The 19,998-nt window shown below is 47.1% G+C and overlaps 1 protein-coding gene across 10 annotated transcripts in view; it reads left to right on the forward strand.

Moving 5' to 3' along the window:
• Positions 1-19,127, forward strand: part of runx1t1 (RUNX1 partner transcriptional co-repressor 1) — a 65,046-nt gene extending 45,919 nt beyond the window's left edge. For 3 of the 10 annotated variants that reach the window (XM_086014369.1, XM_086014371.1, XM_086014368.1), the window contains exons 3-12: positions 5,416-5,553; positions 6,771-7,027; positions 8,912-9,001; positions 10,428-10,609; positions 11,984-12,276; positions 13,563-13,648; positions 14,945-15,167; positions 15,692-15,760; positions 17,942-18,174; positions 18,460-19,127. In XM_086014369.1, coding sequence (XP_085870495.1) covers positions 5,439-5,553; positions 6,771-7,027; positions 8,912-9,001; positions 10,428-10,609; positions 11,984-12,276; positions 13,563-13,648; positions 14,945-15,167; positions 15,692-15,760; positions 17,942-18,174; positions 18,460-18,807 — 1,896 coding nt within the window. In that variant the 5' untranslated portion in view covers positions 5,416-5,438 and the 3' untranslated portion in view covers positions 18,808-19,127. Of the gene's footprint in view, positions 1-202; positions 679-1,760; positions 1,887-2,645; positions 2,682-5,415; positions 5,554-6,770; positions 7,028-8,911; positions 9,002-10,427; positions 10,610-11,983; positions 12,277-13,562; positions 13,649-14,944; positions 15,168-15,691; positions 15,761-17,941; positions 18,175-18,459 lie in introns of those variants that run through there. The other 7 variants (XM_086014363.1, XM_086014366.1, XM_086014365.1 and 4 more) reach the window with 7 other exon arrangements.
• Positions 19,128-19,998: the final 871 nt, after the last annotated feature.

Below are 19,998 nucleotides of genomic sequence, written 5' to 3' on the forward strand. Positions count from 1 at the left end.
AATTATAGTGTTATAGTGTCATTATATTTTTATATTCAAACACTTTCTTGTTTTGCACCCAAAAATAAATGATCGTTTGAATAATCGTCATTTCAATTTTTACCAAACTAATCGTGATTAATATTTTTTTCCCATAATCGAGCAGCCCAAGCGACAGCTCGAGCGTCTAATATTGCACTTTATAAATACGGCCAGGAATGGCGTCGCCGTATTAAAACCACGCGCTGACCTTTGCGCCGAAGCGTCACGGCGATCCTTTTTGAACGACGCGAGCTCACGCGAGCGGACGTATGGAACCAAACTACTTCCGCAACATTTCTCAGACAGTTGCGCATTCAAAGAGTGAATAGACTTTTTTATTTTCACCGCAAACATATTTGCGGTGTGTTATTCGTTTCGGGTCGTTGGACTCGTCCGAATTTCAAGTTTGGAGCGTGTTCAAAACGGTGCGTTGCCGTCCGGCAAAAGCATGTCACAAGGTTTTGCCGTTTGTGAGCAGATGAGAAGAAACGATGTCACAAGGCTTTGTTAGCTTTGACGCCTCACTCGAGTCAAAGATGAAAGAGCGCTCGCTCCTTCCTCCTCAGCGGCCGCCCCGAGACGCCGGCGGCCGACCCACCGACACCACGGCCAGCGAAATGAGCAGCGCCAACGGGACAAAGTTCGGAGGCCACACCGGTATGACAACAATTTTTATTGACTCTGCCTTTCTTTGGGACGTCAACCAACAGAAGCAAATGCAAATTGGCTGCAGGCTAAGCCTCGGATAATATTTGCTAGCAAGGTTATTTCGGGTCACAAAAAAATGAACAAAATTGAAAAACAAAAATCGGCAATTTTCAAAGTGTTAAGTAGCTAAAAGTCGTACATTTTACTGACATTTTCAATAAAAATGACCTGAAACTACTAAACGTTTAAATGTTGCACTCAAGAAATAAAATGTAATACTCAAACTAATTGAAAAACCTCAAACTAAAATGAAGCATTTTGGAAAAATATCAAAACTGACAAACCTGCTTTCATTTCAATAAGCGTGTCTGGAAATTGTGTCTTTTGTCTTTGCTTTCAAGTCACCACCTTCAAGCTTCGGAGTAGCACTTGTTTGAGGGTTTAGAGCAACCGTCGCATTGATGTTGATTTCCGTTAGCCCGTCTATGGTGTTACACATTGTATGTTAGCAGCATCTAAATCTGAACTGGGGGGGGTGCGCCAAGCTTGTGGTCGATATTTTTCAAATGTGCAAATCAAATGACTTAACACTTGATTTTTTTTTTTACTCTTGGGGGTGCGCAAGGCTGCGCAACGTATTTTGGGGGTGAAATTGCTCCGAGTGGTGTGTGACTTTCTGTGGTAAGGCAATGTTGGTCGGTTTTATGACCTCATGCTCGGTGCGCCTCCTTTTCAGCACATTGACATTTCCAATTCAGCCCGTAGGCGTCGATACCCCAATAGCCGTGGCCTGCGCACCCCTGTGAGTGCATCTAGCTTATGGTAACTACGTTTTGAAAAACGTTCACATTTTAATCAGGTTTTTAAACAAAGTGATTTTTTTTTTTTTTTTATTTTACGGGGTGCTCCACTTTGCAATGGTGGAGGTGGTGTGAAAGGCAGCCCCCTCATTTCTGTGTGTGTGTGTTTTTTCTTTTCCCAAAGTACTGTAGCTACTACCAGCATGATTGACTTCTTGTTGGTGAGGCAACGTTGCTCATTTATGACCTCAGGCTTGGCGCACCCCCTTTCCCGCTCCTTCGAGAAAAGTCTTCATTGCAGTAGCGCCGGCCTTGTTTGGCGGCCTGAATGATGCAAGGTACGCGTAACCGCGGCAACGTGTGTGGCGAGGCGGCCCGGGCATCAACTCGCCTTTCTTTGGGCAAGAGAAAGATTTGGTAAGCACGGGCGATCATGCGCGCGTGGTGCGCCGAGACTTAATGGCTGATGCAAGCCCAGGGACATCCTTGTGGTGAGCGGCAACTAATGTGATGGATGCTCTTATTGTTCAACTTTCAATAAATGTCCCTGCTCTGCTTCTTCTGCTGCAGTCTGAAGTGTTGAGGGATTCTGTGGTACGCGCGCCACATGTCTGCTCTGCACACACACCCTAGGAAAAAAAAAGTCACTTTTGTGCAATTGTAAGATTCTTGGGGGGGGGGGTTCAAGGTAATTTTTTTAGCAAACTATTCCAAACTTTTTTAGCCAAGCATACATTTCAGCAATACAAGACTTGGCGCACCTCCTCTGCCCTAGAAAAAATATAGAATTTTTTTTTTTTGTAATTGCTCCTTGAAACGAATTTTCAACATCTTTTCCCAAACCCCTTTAGCCAAGCATCCCTCTCCGGGTCACAACAAGAGTTGGCGCACCTCCTTTCCCCCCTGTGCGCACACCTTTGAAAAAAGTAACATGTGAAATGAATTTCCTCGCGTCCAGGTTTGTTCAAAGGCTTCTAACCAAAGCCACGTCGCTGCTCGTTCCTTTTTGCCGTGGCCTTTTCTAGTGTCCGTTAGCTAGCATCAAGCTAGCCGACGCATCCACACATGTAATTTGTCTCTGCTGTGCCTTTAGTCTGACAGTAAACTTCAAGTGGCAATAAACAGCTTGGCGCCTCCTTCTTTTTTTTTTCTCTCCCCCCCCCGGCTTATCTGCTGCTCGCTGGCCTGGCCTGCATGTCCAACAACCATTCCGTAAGTGCGCTTGCGAACAGCTGTAAGATTCCCGCGGGACGGCATCCAAGTGCACGGCAAACACTTGCGGCCTCCATCAATAATTTGAAGAGTCCGCTCTCGTCCTTAATGGCGCCTTTCTTCCGCCCTTCCTCGGCGTCCATCAATTTCCCCGGCCGGCCGCAGCACTTCGGAGAAGCCGTAAAGCTACTTGGGCAAAGTCAAAGCGTTTCCCATTAAGGCTCCCCGCGCACGTCGATAGCCGACCGGTCGGCCGGCGTCCGGCGGCCGGCGAGGCCGCTCGCATTAAATGGACATGAGATGCGCGTTAAGCGCACTCGTTAAGTCTTAACACGGCGAGCGCGCCGCCGTGCCAGCTTTTGTTTTCAAGGTTGTTTAAGGTGGACTTGTGAATTATGCATGACACGCCGCCGGCGTCTGCGTACGAGCTGTCAGGAATAGTCACATTCACCGCTGCGGATTTTTTTTTTTTTTTTTGGACTGTGATCAAAAATGGAATCAAATGTCATTGACGTGGTTGACGTCCCAACCTCGACGCGGAGAAGACCGGCCGTGACTGACTAGCCCCGAGCGAGCGACGCAAGGCGAAGCTCTGCTCGGCCGCGGTTTCTTTCTTTGTATTGTCAAACCCGCGTACGACGACTTGACGGACGTTATACGTGTGTGCCGGGCTGCGACACTTTTAATGCGGTGACGCTTTCCGATGTTGGTGCGACTTGATTGCTTGATGATGTTCTTGTTAGCGCACAGTTTGTCGTCCGGGAATTATTGTGGGACTGCTGTGGAGCTTGTCCCTACCGCAACTTTTTTTTTTCCCCCCCAAAAAAGCCCAAACATTTTCGGACCGTGCCAACTTTAACCTGTTCAATTTATCGCTACAACAAAATTTCAAAATAAAAGTGCCAAATTAAGATTTGATTTTTGATTCTCTATTTTCTAAATTTTTTTGGCCCATTCAAAGCGTTCTAAACTCAAACTGTTCAACTTGTCCCCACCAGAGAGTGGGAAACACCCAAATCTAAAATGTTGGAGTTCCTACCCGTAATTTCCGCATCACAATTTCCGGGTTGATCTTTTGACCTTGCAATGGTTAGCAGTCCATTCCAAAATTCTGTGAGAGTTGACGACAAATATGAAGCTGGACTTGCTCGCAATCCGTGGGCCGCGCAAATATATTTTTCTTTTTTTTTTTTGTAGTGGAACCTATATGCTGCGTAAATGTCTTTTCGAAAATGGATGCAGCGGCCTACACATCCCTCCAAGTTCAAACTATGAATCATACTGTACTTTCGGTCGCCGTGGTATTAGCCACCAGCTAGGTTTTGAGCTACCGGGCTTCCGGGGCTCCTCTTGAAAGATGGCGACGGCCTCGCTTCCTCATTTGGGAATTGAAATAACCACATCAAGCTGTTCTGTAAGACATGGCCCCCATGGAAGACGCTTTTTTGGGGTGGAGGCTAACTAGCTAGCTAGCTAGCTAGCTAGCGGCACACTGTAGCCAGAAAGAATTTCCTTTCAACATATTGAGACACAAATCATGCTTCTCAGTGATTTCCACTGTGGAGGGGGAAAGTGACAATGTGAAGATGACAGCCGGTTAGACTGTTTTCATAGTTTTGAATATTTGTTTTTGGTTGGAAACCGCTTCTCTTGGTTGCTAATTGCAGTGACCTGGCACATTGTTCCGTGAACTTTATTTGTCTTGGCCTCACACTGACATGAAATTCTGCGCGTGTAAGGTCGTTTTGCGTCGTACGGCAGCGCGGTGATTAATCACTTTGGCCTCTCGTCCATTTTTCATCGTTGTTCGTTTTGCTGGCGGCCAGCAAACCAAAGGTTGTGCCGTAAATCATCCCCGTCCGTACGTTGTGCCGCTCTCGCAGCAATTAGACGACGACGACAACGACGACGGCTTGCTGTCGGGCGCGCGTCTTTCTAACGTCAAGCTATACATTTTGGCTCTACATGAAGACACAACGGCGTTTTGCCAAAATGGCGTTTCAGTGCGTGCGTTTGGCTTGGAAAGCACATTTACATGTCTTGGTCATGCTAGCGTCACGCTAACAGGCTTGTCACACTGCATGTCACACTTTGCCTTTTGTGTCACTTCAAGCAAAAAATGTTTGCCGCACAAATATAAAAAGAACAGAACGTGTCTTTTTGCGCCTCTTTTCCTTTTCAATCATGAACCAAAAATGTGAAAAATCAAGCATTTTCTCGACCAGTCTATATTTTTACTGACTTTTTTCTGTCTATATTTCATATTTTGATGGTTTTATTTGCTTATGCTGTATATTTCCAACTCATTTAGTACAATTTATTTCCTTTTTACCAAATGATTATTGGTTTTTTTTCTCATTTTTATCATTTATTTAATTGTTTGGATCCTGTTCTGTTTTTTTTTTTTTTTTGGGCTGCTTGTTTAATTTTATTTTGATGATTGTGGGTTTTTTTTCCTGTGTGTGCCTCATACTCATTATAACTTATTGACTTTTTAAAAAGATATTTTTCTGAACTCATTCACTACCATTGACGTATTTATTTGTCTTTTCACAGTCCAGCCATTCAGTCCCGGGAACTTAATGTGTAGTTTTTTTCAATTTTTTTTTTCCAATGTTAGGGTAAAAGACTGAAAATGTCTGGCAGTGAATGAGTTAATCATTAATTTCGAATTGTATTTGATTTCATTTGCTTTCCCCCTCCGCCTTGATGACGCCCAACCGTCTTTTGGCAGGTCGCCCCGGGAAGCGCTCCACCATGCCCGACTCACCTGCGGATGTCAAGACACAGTCCAGGTTGACCCCACCCGCCATGCCGCCCCCGCCCAGCACGCAAGGAGCCCCCCGAAGCAGCTCCTACACGCCCACCACCCGTGAGTACGCCACTTCTCCACATCGAGAGATTGAATATTGTACATGAAATACGTGAGGCTTTAAAAGGCGGGGCCCGGCCTGGTGAGTGATGTGGGTGTCAGCGAATGAGAGTGTCCTATCTGTCGGTTTGAGGGTTCCAAATGACCTCACTTTTGGGCACCCTACCCTTGCGATCAAAAGAGCAGAGTGAGGCTGTTTTGTTTTTGGGGTTCCCGGTTATGTTTTTTTTTTTTTTGGGGCACCCCACTGTTTTTGGGCTGCCAACCGGGGTGTTGCCACGCCTACGCCAAGCTAACGGCAGACCAGTCTTGGCTTGCACGTGCACACGTTCTGGAGCCATTGAATGAAAGCCGCTGGATTGCTCTCACCCAGTGGAAACGTGTCACAATTTCAAAGTTGTTTTCTACGGGGGCTTCTCTTGTGCGCTTTCTTTGATATGCGGCGTGACTCGAGTTGTTAGCAGATGTGACTCCGGCGCAAGGCAGCCACAGGGGGAGGGCGCCACTTCGGCTCATTTAAACAGGCGCAGTTTTAATAGCAACGATTATTTTGCCCTTCAACAATTTTCTTAGCAGTGTTTTAAAAAGGGATGAAAACGTTTTTTTGGGGTTTTTTTTTTATCCAAACATGTTTTTTAAAATATTGAATACGAATGTTAGATTTGCGTCGTATTTAGTTTGGTTCAGTCGGCACTTTGTGTCGTGGGCTTGTTTTGTTTTTGTGCGTGCCAAAATTGAGTTAATTGACAATGACGATGACTCTGTACGTCTACGATTATTCGGCTGTTTGGATCTGAAAGCAATTGTTCAACGTTAGCTCCGTTTGATGTCAAATTTTATAAACAATTTTTTGGGTTAAAAGTTTGCTCCGTACGAAATATTTTTTGTCCAAACGTTCGTTGTTCTAGATGATATTTTTATGAGAGTTCTATACACATTTTTTGTGTGTCAAAAATGTGGTTCTCTTTGCAATGTTGGCTTGGCTTTATTTTTTTTTCGGGGGGGTCAAAAGTTGCATTTTGTTTGCTATTTTTTTGTGCATTGAAAAAATGTTTGTGTTGAAAATTAGCCCAGTTGAATATGTCCAAACTTTGTACTTATTTTTCTGTGTCAAAAGTTCTTAGTTGAAAGTTGTCTTCCAAAAGTTAGCTCAGTTCACCGTTTCCAAATTCGTTTTGTGATTTTTTTTTTTTTTGGCGTGTGTTCCCACTTGCCAGTGACGAACGGCAGCAGCAGCAGCCACTCGCCCACGGCGCTGAACGGGGCGCCGTCGCCGCCCAACGGCTACGGCAACGGGCCGGGCTCCTCGTCGTCCTCGTCGTCCTCGTCGCTGGCCAATCAGCAGCTGCCGCCGGCGTGCGGCGCCCGGCAGCTGAGCAAGCTGAAGCGCTTCCTCACCACGCTGCAGCAGTTCGGAAACGACATCTCGCCCGAGATCGGCGAACGCGTGCGCACGCTCGTCCTCGGCTTGGTGGTGAGTGGCGCTCGCTTCCCGCCGCACTTTGGACCCTGCCGTGAAAGCCTTCCCCTTCTTTCAATCGCTGATCTTGAAACCTTCATTTCAAACCCCGATCCGATGACAACCGAACCCAGGCCGAAAAGCGCACTTTTTCATTTCTAAGCTCATATCCTCAACCTGCCGTGAAATCCTACTTGAAACATCAAACTCTGGCTTGAAACCCTACTTTGAAACCTTAACCCTGGCTTGAAACCCCATTTTAAAATCCCAACTCTGGCTTGAAACCTGAACCCTGGCTTTTGAAGCCCTAACCCTGGCTTTGGAGCCTATTTTAAAAGCCAAACTCTGGCGTGTAAGCCTATTTTTTAAGCTCAACCCTGACTTGAAACCCTACTTTGAACACCTCGGCCTTGCTTGAAATGCTACCTTGACCCTGGCCATAAAACCCTAACCCACTTTGAACACCTGACTCGAGCTTGAAACCCTCCTTGCAACCCTACCTACACACCCTGATGATTGGCCTGTATCCTGCGCAAAGTGCAGGACGTAAACAAACGTGCGGGCGTTATGGCGACGGCGCCGGCAAGCGGCGGCCCGCAACCGGCCGTCGGGTTGCTATTTTCGAGCCGTCTGCGTTTGTTGGCGCGCGCGCCGCACCTCCGTCTCGTTCCCCCCGCCGCTTCCTCGGCGCTAATGAGGCGCTTTGGCGGCTCCGGGGAGGCGAGGCGGGCCGGACGCAATCTGGGCCGACAGATGCCACAAAATTCAGTCGTGGGAAATGACGGCGCCAAAGGAGGAGGAGGAAATGCGGATGCGTGTTTTGTTTTCTCTTTTGTTTTGTTTTTTTCATCTTTCCGCCTTGGCGCGCGCTGTCAGTCATCATGTTGTTGTTGTTGTTGTTGTTGTTGTTTTTGTTGTTGCCGCCGCTGAGGGTGGCGCAGCTCGGAAATCGTCAAGCGGAATGAACAATAAAGTTGGGAGTGGTGTTAGCAAAACTAACATTAGCGGATCCGTTTGGAGTAAATGCCTTGCAACACACAACATGGCTGCAAGTGCTCATTTCTACAAACCAACACTTGTTTTTTTTTTTTTAAGAGTACTTCCTGTTTTGGAAGCTCAACTCTAGCGGTTTAAAACCTTACGTGGACAATCAAAGTGCAACCCTTCAAAGCTTAACTTGGCGTTTGACACCTCGAAATTTCTAATACCTTAACCTGCTTTGAAAACCTTCCACTTGAATTTTTGAATCTGCAAGCTGGGGTTCCATGAAACGAGCGCCCCACCGACGAATTGGCCAATAAAAGAGCTCGTTTCAAATAACCCAAAATCGGCCAAATTTTTGTTGACAATCATTTGTTTGTTTTTGACATGAACGCATTACCACATACGCCATAAATCCTGACATCTACGACTGCAAGGTTGGCCGGCCAATGTTTTCCGATTTTTAAGAGTCCAACCTTCGGCCTGCAATTGGCAACGTCATTGTTGCGACCAAAAGAAGAAGTCATTTTACTGATGACATATTTTTGATTCATCCGCAGACGAATCAGTTAAAGCAATTTTACCCCGCCAAATATCGCCATCGGTCAGGCCCCACCGCGGCGGCGGCGGCGGCGGCGGCGATGTGTGGCTGAACTTTGTCTCGCTCTCTCAGCTGGAATCCAAACCAAACAAATTGTTTGACGAGGAGAGCAAACAAAAACAAAGCAAAGCGACTGATGTCGAACAAGCTTGCCGATTTGTCTCGTTTTCCCGCGGCGTGACTCGACTTGTGTGATTTATTTGTTTTTGTCAAAGAAGATATTTGCTCCTCTCAACTTGTACATGTGCTTCCCGTTAGCGCGCGCAGGACAACTCTGGCTTAATGTCTTCCACATGGACTTGCGTGTCTGTGTGCAGAATTCCACGCTAACCATCGAGGAGTTCCACTGCAAACTCCACGAAGCCACCAACTTCCCCCTGCGACCTTTCGTCATCCCCTTCCTCAAGGTAACACCTTCGTCACCGCCATCATCATCCTCAGCCCCCCCCTCCCCCCCTCCCTCTCCACTGCAAATTAGCAGCAGGCTGTTTGGGAGACAGCAGAATTTTTTGTTCTGGAGCTATTTTGTTGGCTCTCATGCTTTTTGGTGTTATTTGATTTATTTGCGCCACGTAGCGAGCAAAGCCCAGCTAAAGGCCGCCGTTTGATGCTTGTCTTGCGTGCGTCTGCGGCGCCCGATTGTCATTGCGCGCTTCCTCAGCAGATGGTTTGCGCATCAGCCCAGAAACGCTTTCCTTGTTTTTTGTTTTTTTTTGTGTGTGTTTTTTTTTCTCCTCCTCCATCGCTACTTTTTCTCTCACTCCGCCCCTCCCCCCCCTCCCAAAAAAAAAGTCTAAATTTAGTGTCTCCCCGCTGCGGGACCTTAAATGCCAGCGAGCATATGGCGGCCGAGTGTGTGTGTGTGTGTGTGTGTACGCGCACGTGCGCGTTCGTAGCTGCACGGAAGCCCAGCTGCAACAATGGCTGAATTCCCCGACGCTAATGTTAGCGCGGCAGGCTTGGCGAGCCCCCGCGCGGAACCCGATGCCGCAAGATTGCCTGGGTGGACGCCGCCGCTCGGGCCAAACCACAAACAATCCTCCCTGGGGGGCGGGGCTGCAGGGAAAGTGAAAGCAGATGAGGAATACTGAACATCCATCAGTAGATGCCTTACTTAGTTAGCGCTTAGGTCGACCGTATGAGCTCCCTCTGTTTTTTTTTTCTCTCGCAAGCGACCTAAGATGACACTTGACGGAGAGTTCCTAGATTCAAATGTGTCCTGTATGAACTCCCTTGGTGGTTTCCTAGTGTTCGCCCACTTGAGCTGTGGTTCCAAAGTGTTGTAGTTTGACATGGTCACGACATGGCGGTGCTGTATGAACTCCCTTGGTACTGTGTTTGAAATATTGACCTCGCGATCAGGTATGAACTCTTTCCTCTTTTGCCCAAATCCTGCTGCAGCAGTGTGCTTCATAGGTGTTATAATTGGACGTGGTAACCAAGTGATGCTGTGTGAACTCCCTTCCTCCTGCAAGCAACCTAACCACATATGAAGTGTTAGAAAATGACAAGAGAAAAAAAAAAAAGTTATAAACTCCCCCAATGGCACCTAACCTCTTCAGTGTTTGAAAATGTGAAGTGGTAAAAAGGTGTCCCGTATGAACTCCCTCAACGGCACTGAACCTGATATTGAGCATTAAGTGTCACTCTGAACTCCCTTGTTGTTTTTTTTTGCTGCTGCAGATCAATCGGGTTATCCCGTATGAACTTTCTCGGTCTTTTATCCCCCCCCCCCCCAATCCTGCTGCTGACACCCTTTTCAGAGTCTCCACATTTTGAGCCCGGTTAGCAAGATGTCCCGTGTGAACTCCTTTGGTGTCTTCCCCGCCGCAGGCCAACCTGCCGCTCCTGCAGCGCGAGCTCCTGCACTGCGCCCGCCTGGCCAAGCAGAACCCGGCGCAGTACCTGGCCCAGCACGAGCAGCTGCTGCTGGACACCAGCACCTCGTCGCCCGTCGACTCGTCCGAGCTGCTGCTCGACGTCAACGACAACGGCAAGAGGCGCACGCCCGACAGGTGGGCCGCCGTCCCGGCGCCGCTCGGACGAACCGCTGCAATGGTGACATTGTCGCTCAAGTGGCTTCGGTCTTTTTGCGTCCCAAAAAAAAAAAAAAAAAAAAAAAAAAAAACAACCCTCACATTACATCACTGTCATTAAAATCACGAGTAAGATAATAAACCGATAATAAACTAATAATTTGCGTAAAGTAAAAAACGTATTGATAATAAAACAATGGTATTGATTAAAAAAGAAATGTGTTTTTTCCCTTAATGGAAACGAATAACCATGTCTGATTTCTTAACACATTAAAATCCATAAAAATTCCCAATGCATTACTACATTCATCTTTCACTTTTTGGAAAATTGGAAAATCCAAAATGATTCCACAATAATCAAAATGCCATATCATAATAAACATTTGGCCACTTTGATTTCACTCAAAACTGCAACCCGATGAAATTAATGAGAACCGTCAAACCCCCATTTCTTGAAAAAAAAAAATCAAATGTGAATTGCTTATTGTTACATCTCCGTCCTAAAAAAAACGACTTGGAACGCAATCTGCCTTCGTTCATCGAACTTTTGCTCCCAAATGTAAAAACAGAAAAGACAGCAGCGCATACGTTCCTCTTTTCAGTGGTTCTCGAGAGCTCTTTGTGTTTGTCAGCAACTGCACGTATACAGTACAGTAGACACTACGGGAAAGGGCGATGGGCGGGGGGAAGTGGTGCGGGAGGGGGGGGGGGGGGGCGTCTGGGGGTTGGGTTGGGATGGGATGGTGTGATGTGATGAGCAGAGAGGGAGGCTGCGAATGACGGAGGAGGGGAAAGGAGCATATGGAGAGTCGGGGAGGAGCATTAGGAGCCCATAAAAACAGCTCATTAACAAGTTCAATCTGTTCAGGGGAGGGGGAGGGGGGCAAAATTTCACTGTCAACATACACGCGCACACACCTGGCAACATTCATCTAAATCCACCTGATCCGATGAAAGCGACTTGTGGGAATAAGCCGGCGGCGCAAAGTGCGGCGAACGACGCCAACCAACAGACGGCGCTTCGTTGTTAGCGTCGGTGGCGCCGTCGTCCGACGGGAAGCGCGTCCCCCGGCTCGTAGGAAACCCATCGGCGTCGGTCGGCAAGCGGCCGCCGAAAAATGAGTCCGAGGCTGCGGCGAGCGAGCGAAAAAGTCAAAGCCGGCGGCGCCTTTCGCGCGCCCTTCATCAAAGTGGCATCGCTGCGGTGAAGTGAAAGCGGGCAAATTGGTGAACACAAAAACTGTGGTCGAATTGCAAGCAGGTTTTCCTAGCGTCACGCCATTGGTGAGTGGAAAGTGCCGGTACGTGCGAACGCTGGCAAGACTTTGAGCGCTCGTTGACGTGTGCGTCCAGAAGCAAAGAGAACGGCTTTGAGCGCGACGGCGCCTCGCAGGGGCCCGACGTCCACCCCAGCAAGCGGCCGTGCACCGTCAGCCCCGGCCAGCGCTTCAGCCCCTCCAACGGCCTGGCGTACCCGCCCAACGGCCCGGGCCACCCGGCCGGCCCGCTGCAGCCGCCGCCGCCGCCGCACTACCGGCTGGACGACGTGGCCGCCGCCGCCGCCGCCGCCCACCACCACTACCGCGACGCCTACCGACACCCGGCCCCCAATCACAGGGAGATGCGCGACCGGGCCCGACCCATCGGTAAGTGGCCAAAGTCAAACCGGCCGCTCACGTGAAAAGTCTTGACGAGAGCTTTATCCAATTTTGGAAACTTTTTAAAAAAATTTCACTTTCATGCGATGTCCGTAACGCGGAAAACACGATTCATGTAAAAATAAGAAAATGAAAAAAAAAACGGAGATGAGTGCGAAGGGTGTTTCCGCATTGCATTAAAGTGAAAATTGAAAAGACATTCCAAAATTGGACAAAAGTGTTTTTTACAGGACAGCGACGATATGATGACTTTTTAGCATGAAATCTTTTGGTTTTTTTTGTTGTTTTTTTTTTTTTGCTCAAATGTGCAAAAGATGATTAAAATAGTATTTTGGAGCTGCTATGTGAAAAACACTTATCTCAATTTTTTTTCATTTTCTTATTTTTACATGAATCGTGTTTCCACGTTACAGACATCGCATTAAAGTGAAAAATTGAAAAAAAATCCAAAATTGGACAAAAGTGTTTTTCACAGGACAGCGACGATATGATGACTTTTTAGCATGAAATCTTTTGGGCTTTTTTGTTGTTGTTTTTTTTTGCTCAAATGTGCAAAAGATGATTAAAATAGTATTTCGTAGCGGTCATGTGAAAAACACTTATCTCCATTTTTTTTTTCATTTTCTTATTTTTACATGAATCGTGTTTCCATCGCATTAAAGTGAAAAATAAAAACTTTTCCAAAATCGGACAAAAGTGTTTTTCACAGGACAGCGACGATTTGCAACAAACCCCCTCAAGTCACGCCATGCCCAAAAGAGAGCTTTTCAAATGTGAAATAACTTTATTCGTACACCAGACGACGACAGTAAGAAGAAAACGCTTCTTGTTCCAAACAAACAAATCCAAAAAAAAAAAAAAAAAAAAACAAAGCGCAGATTCCAAAGAAAATGAAAGGTCATCATCACAACATTCATTTGTCCGGAATACACTTTGAGGATGACCTCGCGACCCCGAAACAGGTGGTTTTGCTGAAAAAAGAGCAAATGGGCGAAACGTCAACAATCGATTGGAAGCGGGTCGCATTGAAGTACACGTCCGCTCAAAGCTCTTGATTGATTCTCGGATCTGCGAGTCCTTCTGCGAAGACCCGAAAACCTTTTATTTATTTTTTTGTCAACAAAGTATTTGCGGCAATCTTCATGAGTCACAGCGCCTCCAATAAAACCCCTTTGTGCGGCTTTTGCGCATCCGCGCTGGATGAGTCACGCAAAGGGTGCTCTTTGCACGGAATGTGTCGGCGCTGGGCTTGAACGGCGCCTTTGTGCCCGCAGGCGTCCGCCAGGAGGAGGTGATCGACCACCGGCTGACGGACAGGGAGTGGGCCGAGGAGTGGAAGCACCTTGACCATGTAAGAAAAGTAATAACATTTTTTTTCTACTTCCTCTACTCGTCGTCTGTGGACTCGCGTCACGCGCTTGAGTTGCTTTGGGTCTGCTGCATGGATTTCATACTCGCTTGCACCCGTTTTCTCTTTTTTTTTTTTTTTTTGTCATTTGTATTCGGCTCACGCATAGGTTTGATTTGCATCGTTTTTTTTTTTTTTGTTTGTCGTAACTCATTCTCGGCAACTTTTTAGCCTCTGTAAACTCGACGTCTTGCTGGGCGGTGCGAAGTGGCGTAATACACGTTTTGAACAAAACTCTTAAAAAAAAAAAAATCAGAGCATATATAAAACCTTCCAATCAACGAGGTTAGCCTGAGAGTATATTTTACGGCGCTGACGAAAGATCTTTTTGTCATCCGTTAAGTCCTCAGATATGATATGGCCAAGATATTTTGGGGTTTTTTTTTTCCACGCACTGCAAGTGGACCGTTTGGTCAATAAATCGTCGGGAAACATAATTTCCTATCCCCAGCATCATTATATGACTTTTTGGGGGGGTCTTCATACATAAATATCATGACTTATGCCATGGAGGGGGCACATTTTCAGCATCTGCTGCAAACGGGCGCCGTACGGGCTAAAGAGAAGAAGAACCATGAAATGATTTCTGAGTGTGTCGCCCACGAGACAACCTGCATTGGATCCATTGAACGGAATTGATAAATCATCCATATGGACATGAACTAAAACAGGAGATAATATTCCTCCTTGTCGTACTCCGTTACTAACACAAAAAGGAGATGATATTGCATCTTCCCATTTAACCGCAAATGTTTGATTGATCCGATTCAAAAAGAGCTTTTTCGCGGTTAATTCTATCAAAAGCCTTAAATGCATCAATGAGGCATCGTTACTTTTGCTGCGTTACATCGAAAAAAAAAAAGAAAAACGTTATTCTGCTCTGTAAAAATGTATTTATTTTTTTTTTCTTTATTGTACTCATTTGATGTATTGTGTCTTGTTTGTTCCATCCCATTCATTTCATGTTGAATATAGTAACATTTAAAATATTTTGTTTTCAAAAAGATGTACTCTTAATGTGAATATTAGGAACAGTCGAATTAATTTGATGTTTTTTTTTATTGAAATTCGTAATTTTATGGAACAATCCAATTTTTGCATTTATTTCCCACGTAATTATTGCATTCAAACAACTATTCAAGAGCTTTAAAATGACTATATCTTTAGGACCAAATACCCGAGTTGGATTTTAGACATTTTCTGGTGTCGTCGACATGTCAACTCGGCACCTTGTCGTGTTTCGCGCAGTTGCTCAACTGCATCATGGACATGGTGGAGAAGACGCGGCGCTCGCTGACGGTGCTGCGGCGCTGCCAGGAGGCCGACCGCGAGGAGCTCAACTACTGGATTCGGCGCTACAGCGACGCCGAGGAGCTGAAGAAGAGCGCCGCCGCCGCCGCCGCCGCCGCGGTCGCCGCCGGCGGACAGTCCAGGCAGCAGAGCCCGGCGGCGCAGGACAACGCCGCATCGGGTTGGTGTGCAGCAAGTCCGCCCACCGCCGTTATTTGTCTTCGGGGGGCTTATATTCGACCGTGCATTCGAAGAACACTATATATCATCAAGTGCTGAAAGTGGCATCCCACAAGGCTTACATCTTAGCCCTCTGTCTTTTCATTTATATCTCCACTACCAATGCGGGTCTACCCAATGAAGCTTGAAAAATGTTAGCTTCAAAAATGAGGGATGTCATCTGTGTATGTGTTTAGAAAACAGGTTTTGGATTGACGTTTCGCAAGGAACAGCCTTTTGGTCTTACCTGACCTAAAGGTGCGGGTGTTCCTCATAAAATGGCCAACTTCCACAAAAGTAATTGCCATATTTGCACGTCTCCCCCCAAAAAACGTGTTGAAAGCCGTGTTACCCACAAGGCTCACATCTCAGCCCCCCCCACCCCCACCCCACCCCCCCCCCTATATTGCCTTCTCCGATAGGATAGCAATATTTCATTTACTAATGTGCCCATGATGTATGTATGCGTTTTTTTTCCCGCCTCAGACATTCACAGAGAGCTCCTGCATCGGCCTGTTTCCGGCTACGTCCCCGAAGAAATCTGGAAAAAAGCTGGTGAGTCACACATGCACACGAGACGCGCGCGCGAGCGAGCTTCCTTATCGCCTCTCGGCGGCTGTGTAAGCCATCTTGCCGGGTGGTAGAACGCGCAGGTGATCGTCACTCTGAGCTGAAAGGGAAGGAGGAGGGAAGTGTCGTTTGGAATCCCGACGCGGACCCCGCCCCCTCGCGCCATCTGAACACTGCACACAAACGCAACGCCATCCTCCAGAGATGAGCCCCGTTTTCAAATACGGCTCGAGATTTTTGACGCTAAAGAATTCGACCCAGTTCTCGTCATTTTACCGACGTGTTGCCTTCGTCTTTTTTTTTTTTTTTTTTTTCTCGTAAACATTCAACCATATTCTCCATGATTTTAACAATTGGACTTTATTCTTGCAAATTGCAATTTTTTTCTGCTATGACTTTTTCCTCTTGTAAAAAATAGAACAAATGAATTTTTATTTTTTTTCTTGTAAAAATACAACTTAGCTGTGTGAGGGGTTTTATGTGTCCCAATGTTAGAGTTAGGGTGTATTCTGTATTTTTTCCTTTTTTTTTTGTTACTTGTAACATTAAGACTTATGTCCTGTGAAAAAAAGGACTTCCTAGTATTTTTTTTTTATCTCAAGCATACAACTTCAATCTGGAATTTTTGCAACATTTTTGGTCTTAAAATTACGTTTGTTTCTTGTAAAAAAAAAAAAAAAAAGCGATTTCATTTTTGTAATTTGACTCAAATGTTCCAGTAATATGACTCGGTTTTTTTTTCCTCATAAAAATACAATTTTATCGTGGAATTATTCACAATTTTATCATGTAAAAATGCACTTATATTGTCCTTAATAGTATGACATTTTTTTCTCATGCGGCGAAACGTTTTTCGACACGGCGGTCATCTCCGAGCATGTTTTTTTTTTTTTTTCCCCCACGTGTTTTGACACGATTCAATTACACGAGCGCATTTGTGGGAATAGGCGAGATGGAGCCTGACTCATTACTTGATTTCTTCAGCGTCCGAGCCGCAGACGAGCGCTTTTCCATTTGCTGAAAAGATGAAAGAAAACGTTGCGCCCGAGTAATATGCATTTAAATTGAATCTACTGTCACTTGCGTCTGCGGCGTAATCACAATTCCACGCACGACGCGCACTTCAGCCGACGGCGGCGGCGGCGGCGGGAGGGAATAAAAAGATCCTCCATTTTGACGAGCGCCCGTTTGACACGGAAAACAAACGCACAATTGGAAAAACAAGTGTCAGGCCATTAAGTTAAGCGAGAGGCGCTTTTATGCCAAAAATGGCGTCATTATCTTTTTTTTTTTTTTTTTTTTTGGGTACGTCTGGGATAAATGCCGCCGTTTCCCGCCGTGCTTTTGGTTTTGCCCAGCGGGGAAGATTGCAAAATGGTTGTTTTTGTTGTTGTTGTTGTTGTTGTTGTTTTTGTTTTAACACAATGGCGAGCGAGGAGACAATGCATCTGCTGGGAAAATGTTTACAGTTGGCGATAAATATTCAAGCGCATTCCCCCGCTCGCTTGCCGGCCCGGGCCTGGGGGACGCCACAATGGAAATGCATCATTTAAATAGAAATGGCCTCATTTGCATACGCAATTAGTCCACTTACAGGCTTGACGGGAGCGAGCCCAGAAAGACGGCAAGGCAACATCGCAATTAGGACAAGATCTCCTTTGTTGGCCAACCAAAATATTTTGGACATAAAGAAAGGATGTATGTGAAGATGAAATACGACACGCTTAGCGGCAAAATGAAGTTGTATTTTGCAGTCCTATTTTACGGACTTTTTTTTTTTTTTTTTTCCTTACGAGCAAAAGGTAAAGTTTACAATGAGGATTGTTTTGTTTTTTTTTTTCACGACCAAAAAATGTACACTGCAACAAAGAAAGTGTATTTTCAATCCTCCGATGAGAATCAAGTCAACATTTTCGGTGTAGCGCTACGTAGTACAAATATGGCGAAAAAGTTACACAATAGTCGGGAAAACCAGCCAAAATGTTGCGATAAGAGACCTTACAAAATCCGGTTGTATTTTGATATTTTTTTCATTCGCGTACATTCGGACCCTTTTCACGTACGTTACTTTCTTCTCGAACATTGACTTTGGTACATTGCGACGTTTTTTTTTGGGGGGGGGGGGTCATTGGTTTGTGAAAACTGAGGCGTTGGCTAACGTTGCAGGTGCGGGAGGACTGACCGGCTGTGTGTCCGCGCTCTTTCCAGAGGAGGCGGTGAACGAGGTGAAGCGGCAGGCCGTGTCGGAGCTGCAGAAGGCCGTGTCGGAGGCCGAGCGCAAGGCCCACGAGATGATCGGCAGCGAGCGCGCCAAGATGGAGCGGACGGTCGCCGAGGTCAAGCGACAGGCGGCCGAGGACGCGCTCGCCATCATCCACCGGCAGGAGGACTCCAGCGAGGTCAGAATGTCGTCAAAGCTACGGAAAACGTAGCCGGGGTGCATTTTGCACCGATGGAGGGAAAACGCTGGTGTGTAAAAACGGAAACCTTTATCCTCTCCTGTCATTTTTCTCTCGATGCCGCAAAGATGGCGGCCGGTGGCTACTTTTGTCTGAATTGTCAATTGTAGCACAAAAACCGGCAAATCAAGGAGGATGGGTTCTTAGCTTAATGCCGAGTCACGACGAAAGACACCGTAGACGAAGTCGCGTAGGATGTTTGAGCCCGGATGTTTGCTTCCGCAGAGCTGCTGGAACTGCGGGCGCAAAGCCAGCGAGACGTGCAGCGGCTGCAACACGGCTCGCTACTGCGGCTCCTTCTGCCAGCACAAAGACTGGGAGAAGCACCACCACGTCTGCGGGCAGAGCCTGCAAGCCCAGCCGCCGGCGTCGGCGGCGCCGCCGGCGGTGCCGCCGCCGGCTCCGCCGGCCCCGCAGCAACAGGCCGGCGCCCCCGAGGCCCCCGCCCAGGTCAGCTCGTCCGCCTGCACCCCCAGCAGCTGCGCCGGCAGCCCGGCTCCCACCCCGCCCGCGGCCGCTCGCTCGTCCACGCCCGGCACGCCGTCGTCGTCCTCCGCCCCCGACGGCCACTAGAGGGACCCCCCCCCCCCCCCGCCCGGCAAAGTATGCTCAGCTCACGCGGCTTCCGCGATGTGGGTCATATTGACCCGCCTTGACTTTAAAAGCAAAGATATTCTTTGTTGCCAATGAATGAATGTAAATAGACGCTCGCTTTCAGCGTTCTTGCTACTTGTGGTCGTCGTGCTCGTTCTTGCTGTCGTCAATGTCGCGTGTTTTTCTTGTAAATAAGACCAGAGCGGAGAAAGCAGCGTTGTCCCCTCCCGCCCCGCCCTGCCCAAAGCCCCAAGCCCGATCTGAGTCAACCATAGATGCAAGGCACTTTTTTTTGGGGGGGGGGGGGGGGGGGGCACTTGCTGGTGGTTTATGAAATGTGTGATGTGAAAGAGCAAATCCAACAAAAGTGTGAGCGCCAAACAGTGTGTGACAGACAAAAGGCCACAACGGCCAAAAGCAAAGTGCGGAGCTGCTTTGTGCCACGTTGCTGCTGAAATTCTTGAACAGGCCTCTTCTTTTTCACGGCAGCCACGACAACATTTGCAGCCGCCTCCGACACAAACACAGCAATCACTGTCCGTCCAAGCGATTGTTATCGTTGCACTTTGTCCCCAAGGGAAACCGAACCACGGCGTCGAATTGTGCCGGGTTGTCGCCGAAACTGACCTGACTTCATTTCCCAAACATCAATACGACAAAAGTGACGAGCATCTCGACAGAATTGGAACGTCTTTTTCAAGAGGACACGTCCACTAAACGGTGCTCTCGTGTTTCTCGGCCTAAAAAAAAAAAATACAAAAAAAGTTTCCGTTTTGGATCCAATCTGATAAGCAGCATCCGATTTGAGCCCTTTTTGTTTTTGTTGAGGACTCATTCTCCCAAGTGAAGACATAAAGACAAAACGCTCTTTGATTTGGACACGCGGACTCTTTGTTGTCTTTTGAAAAGGCAGACGTGGTGATTTTCGCTGCCGTGGTGTCGTTATGTGCCGTGTTGTCGCTCACATTTGAAATTTGGACTCTATGGTTGCCTCAGACCGACTGGACTTTTTCTTTTGCATTCCTGATTGGATTACTCATTTGCTCCCTGGATTTTGGACATTTTTTTTCCCACAGACGGACGGAATATTCTTCAAGGTTTTTTTGTTTCCCCCCCCCCCCCCCCCCACTCAAACAACTGGAATGGAATACGGACGAATTTTGCAAGGAT

This window comes from Filicampus tigris, chromosome 18, assembly GCF_054856515.1.
Source record: "Filicampus tigris isolate MCC_2025a chromosome 18, RoL_Ftig_1.0, whole genome shotgun sequence".
NCBI classification, from domain to species: domain Eukaryota; kingdom Metazoa; phylum Chordata; class Actinopteri; order Syngnathiformes; family Syngnathidae; genus Filicampus; species Filicampus tigris.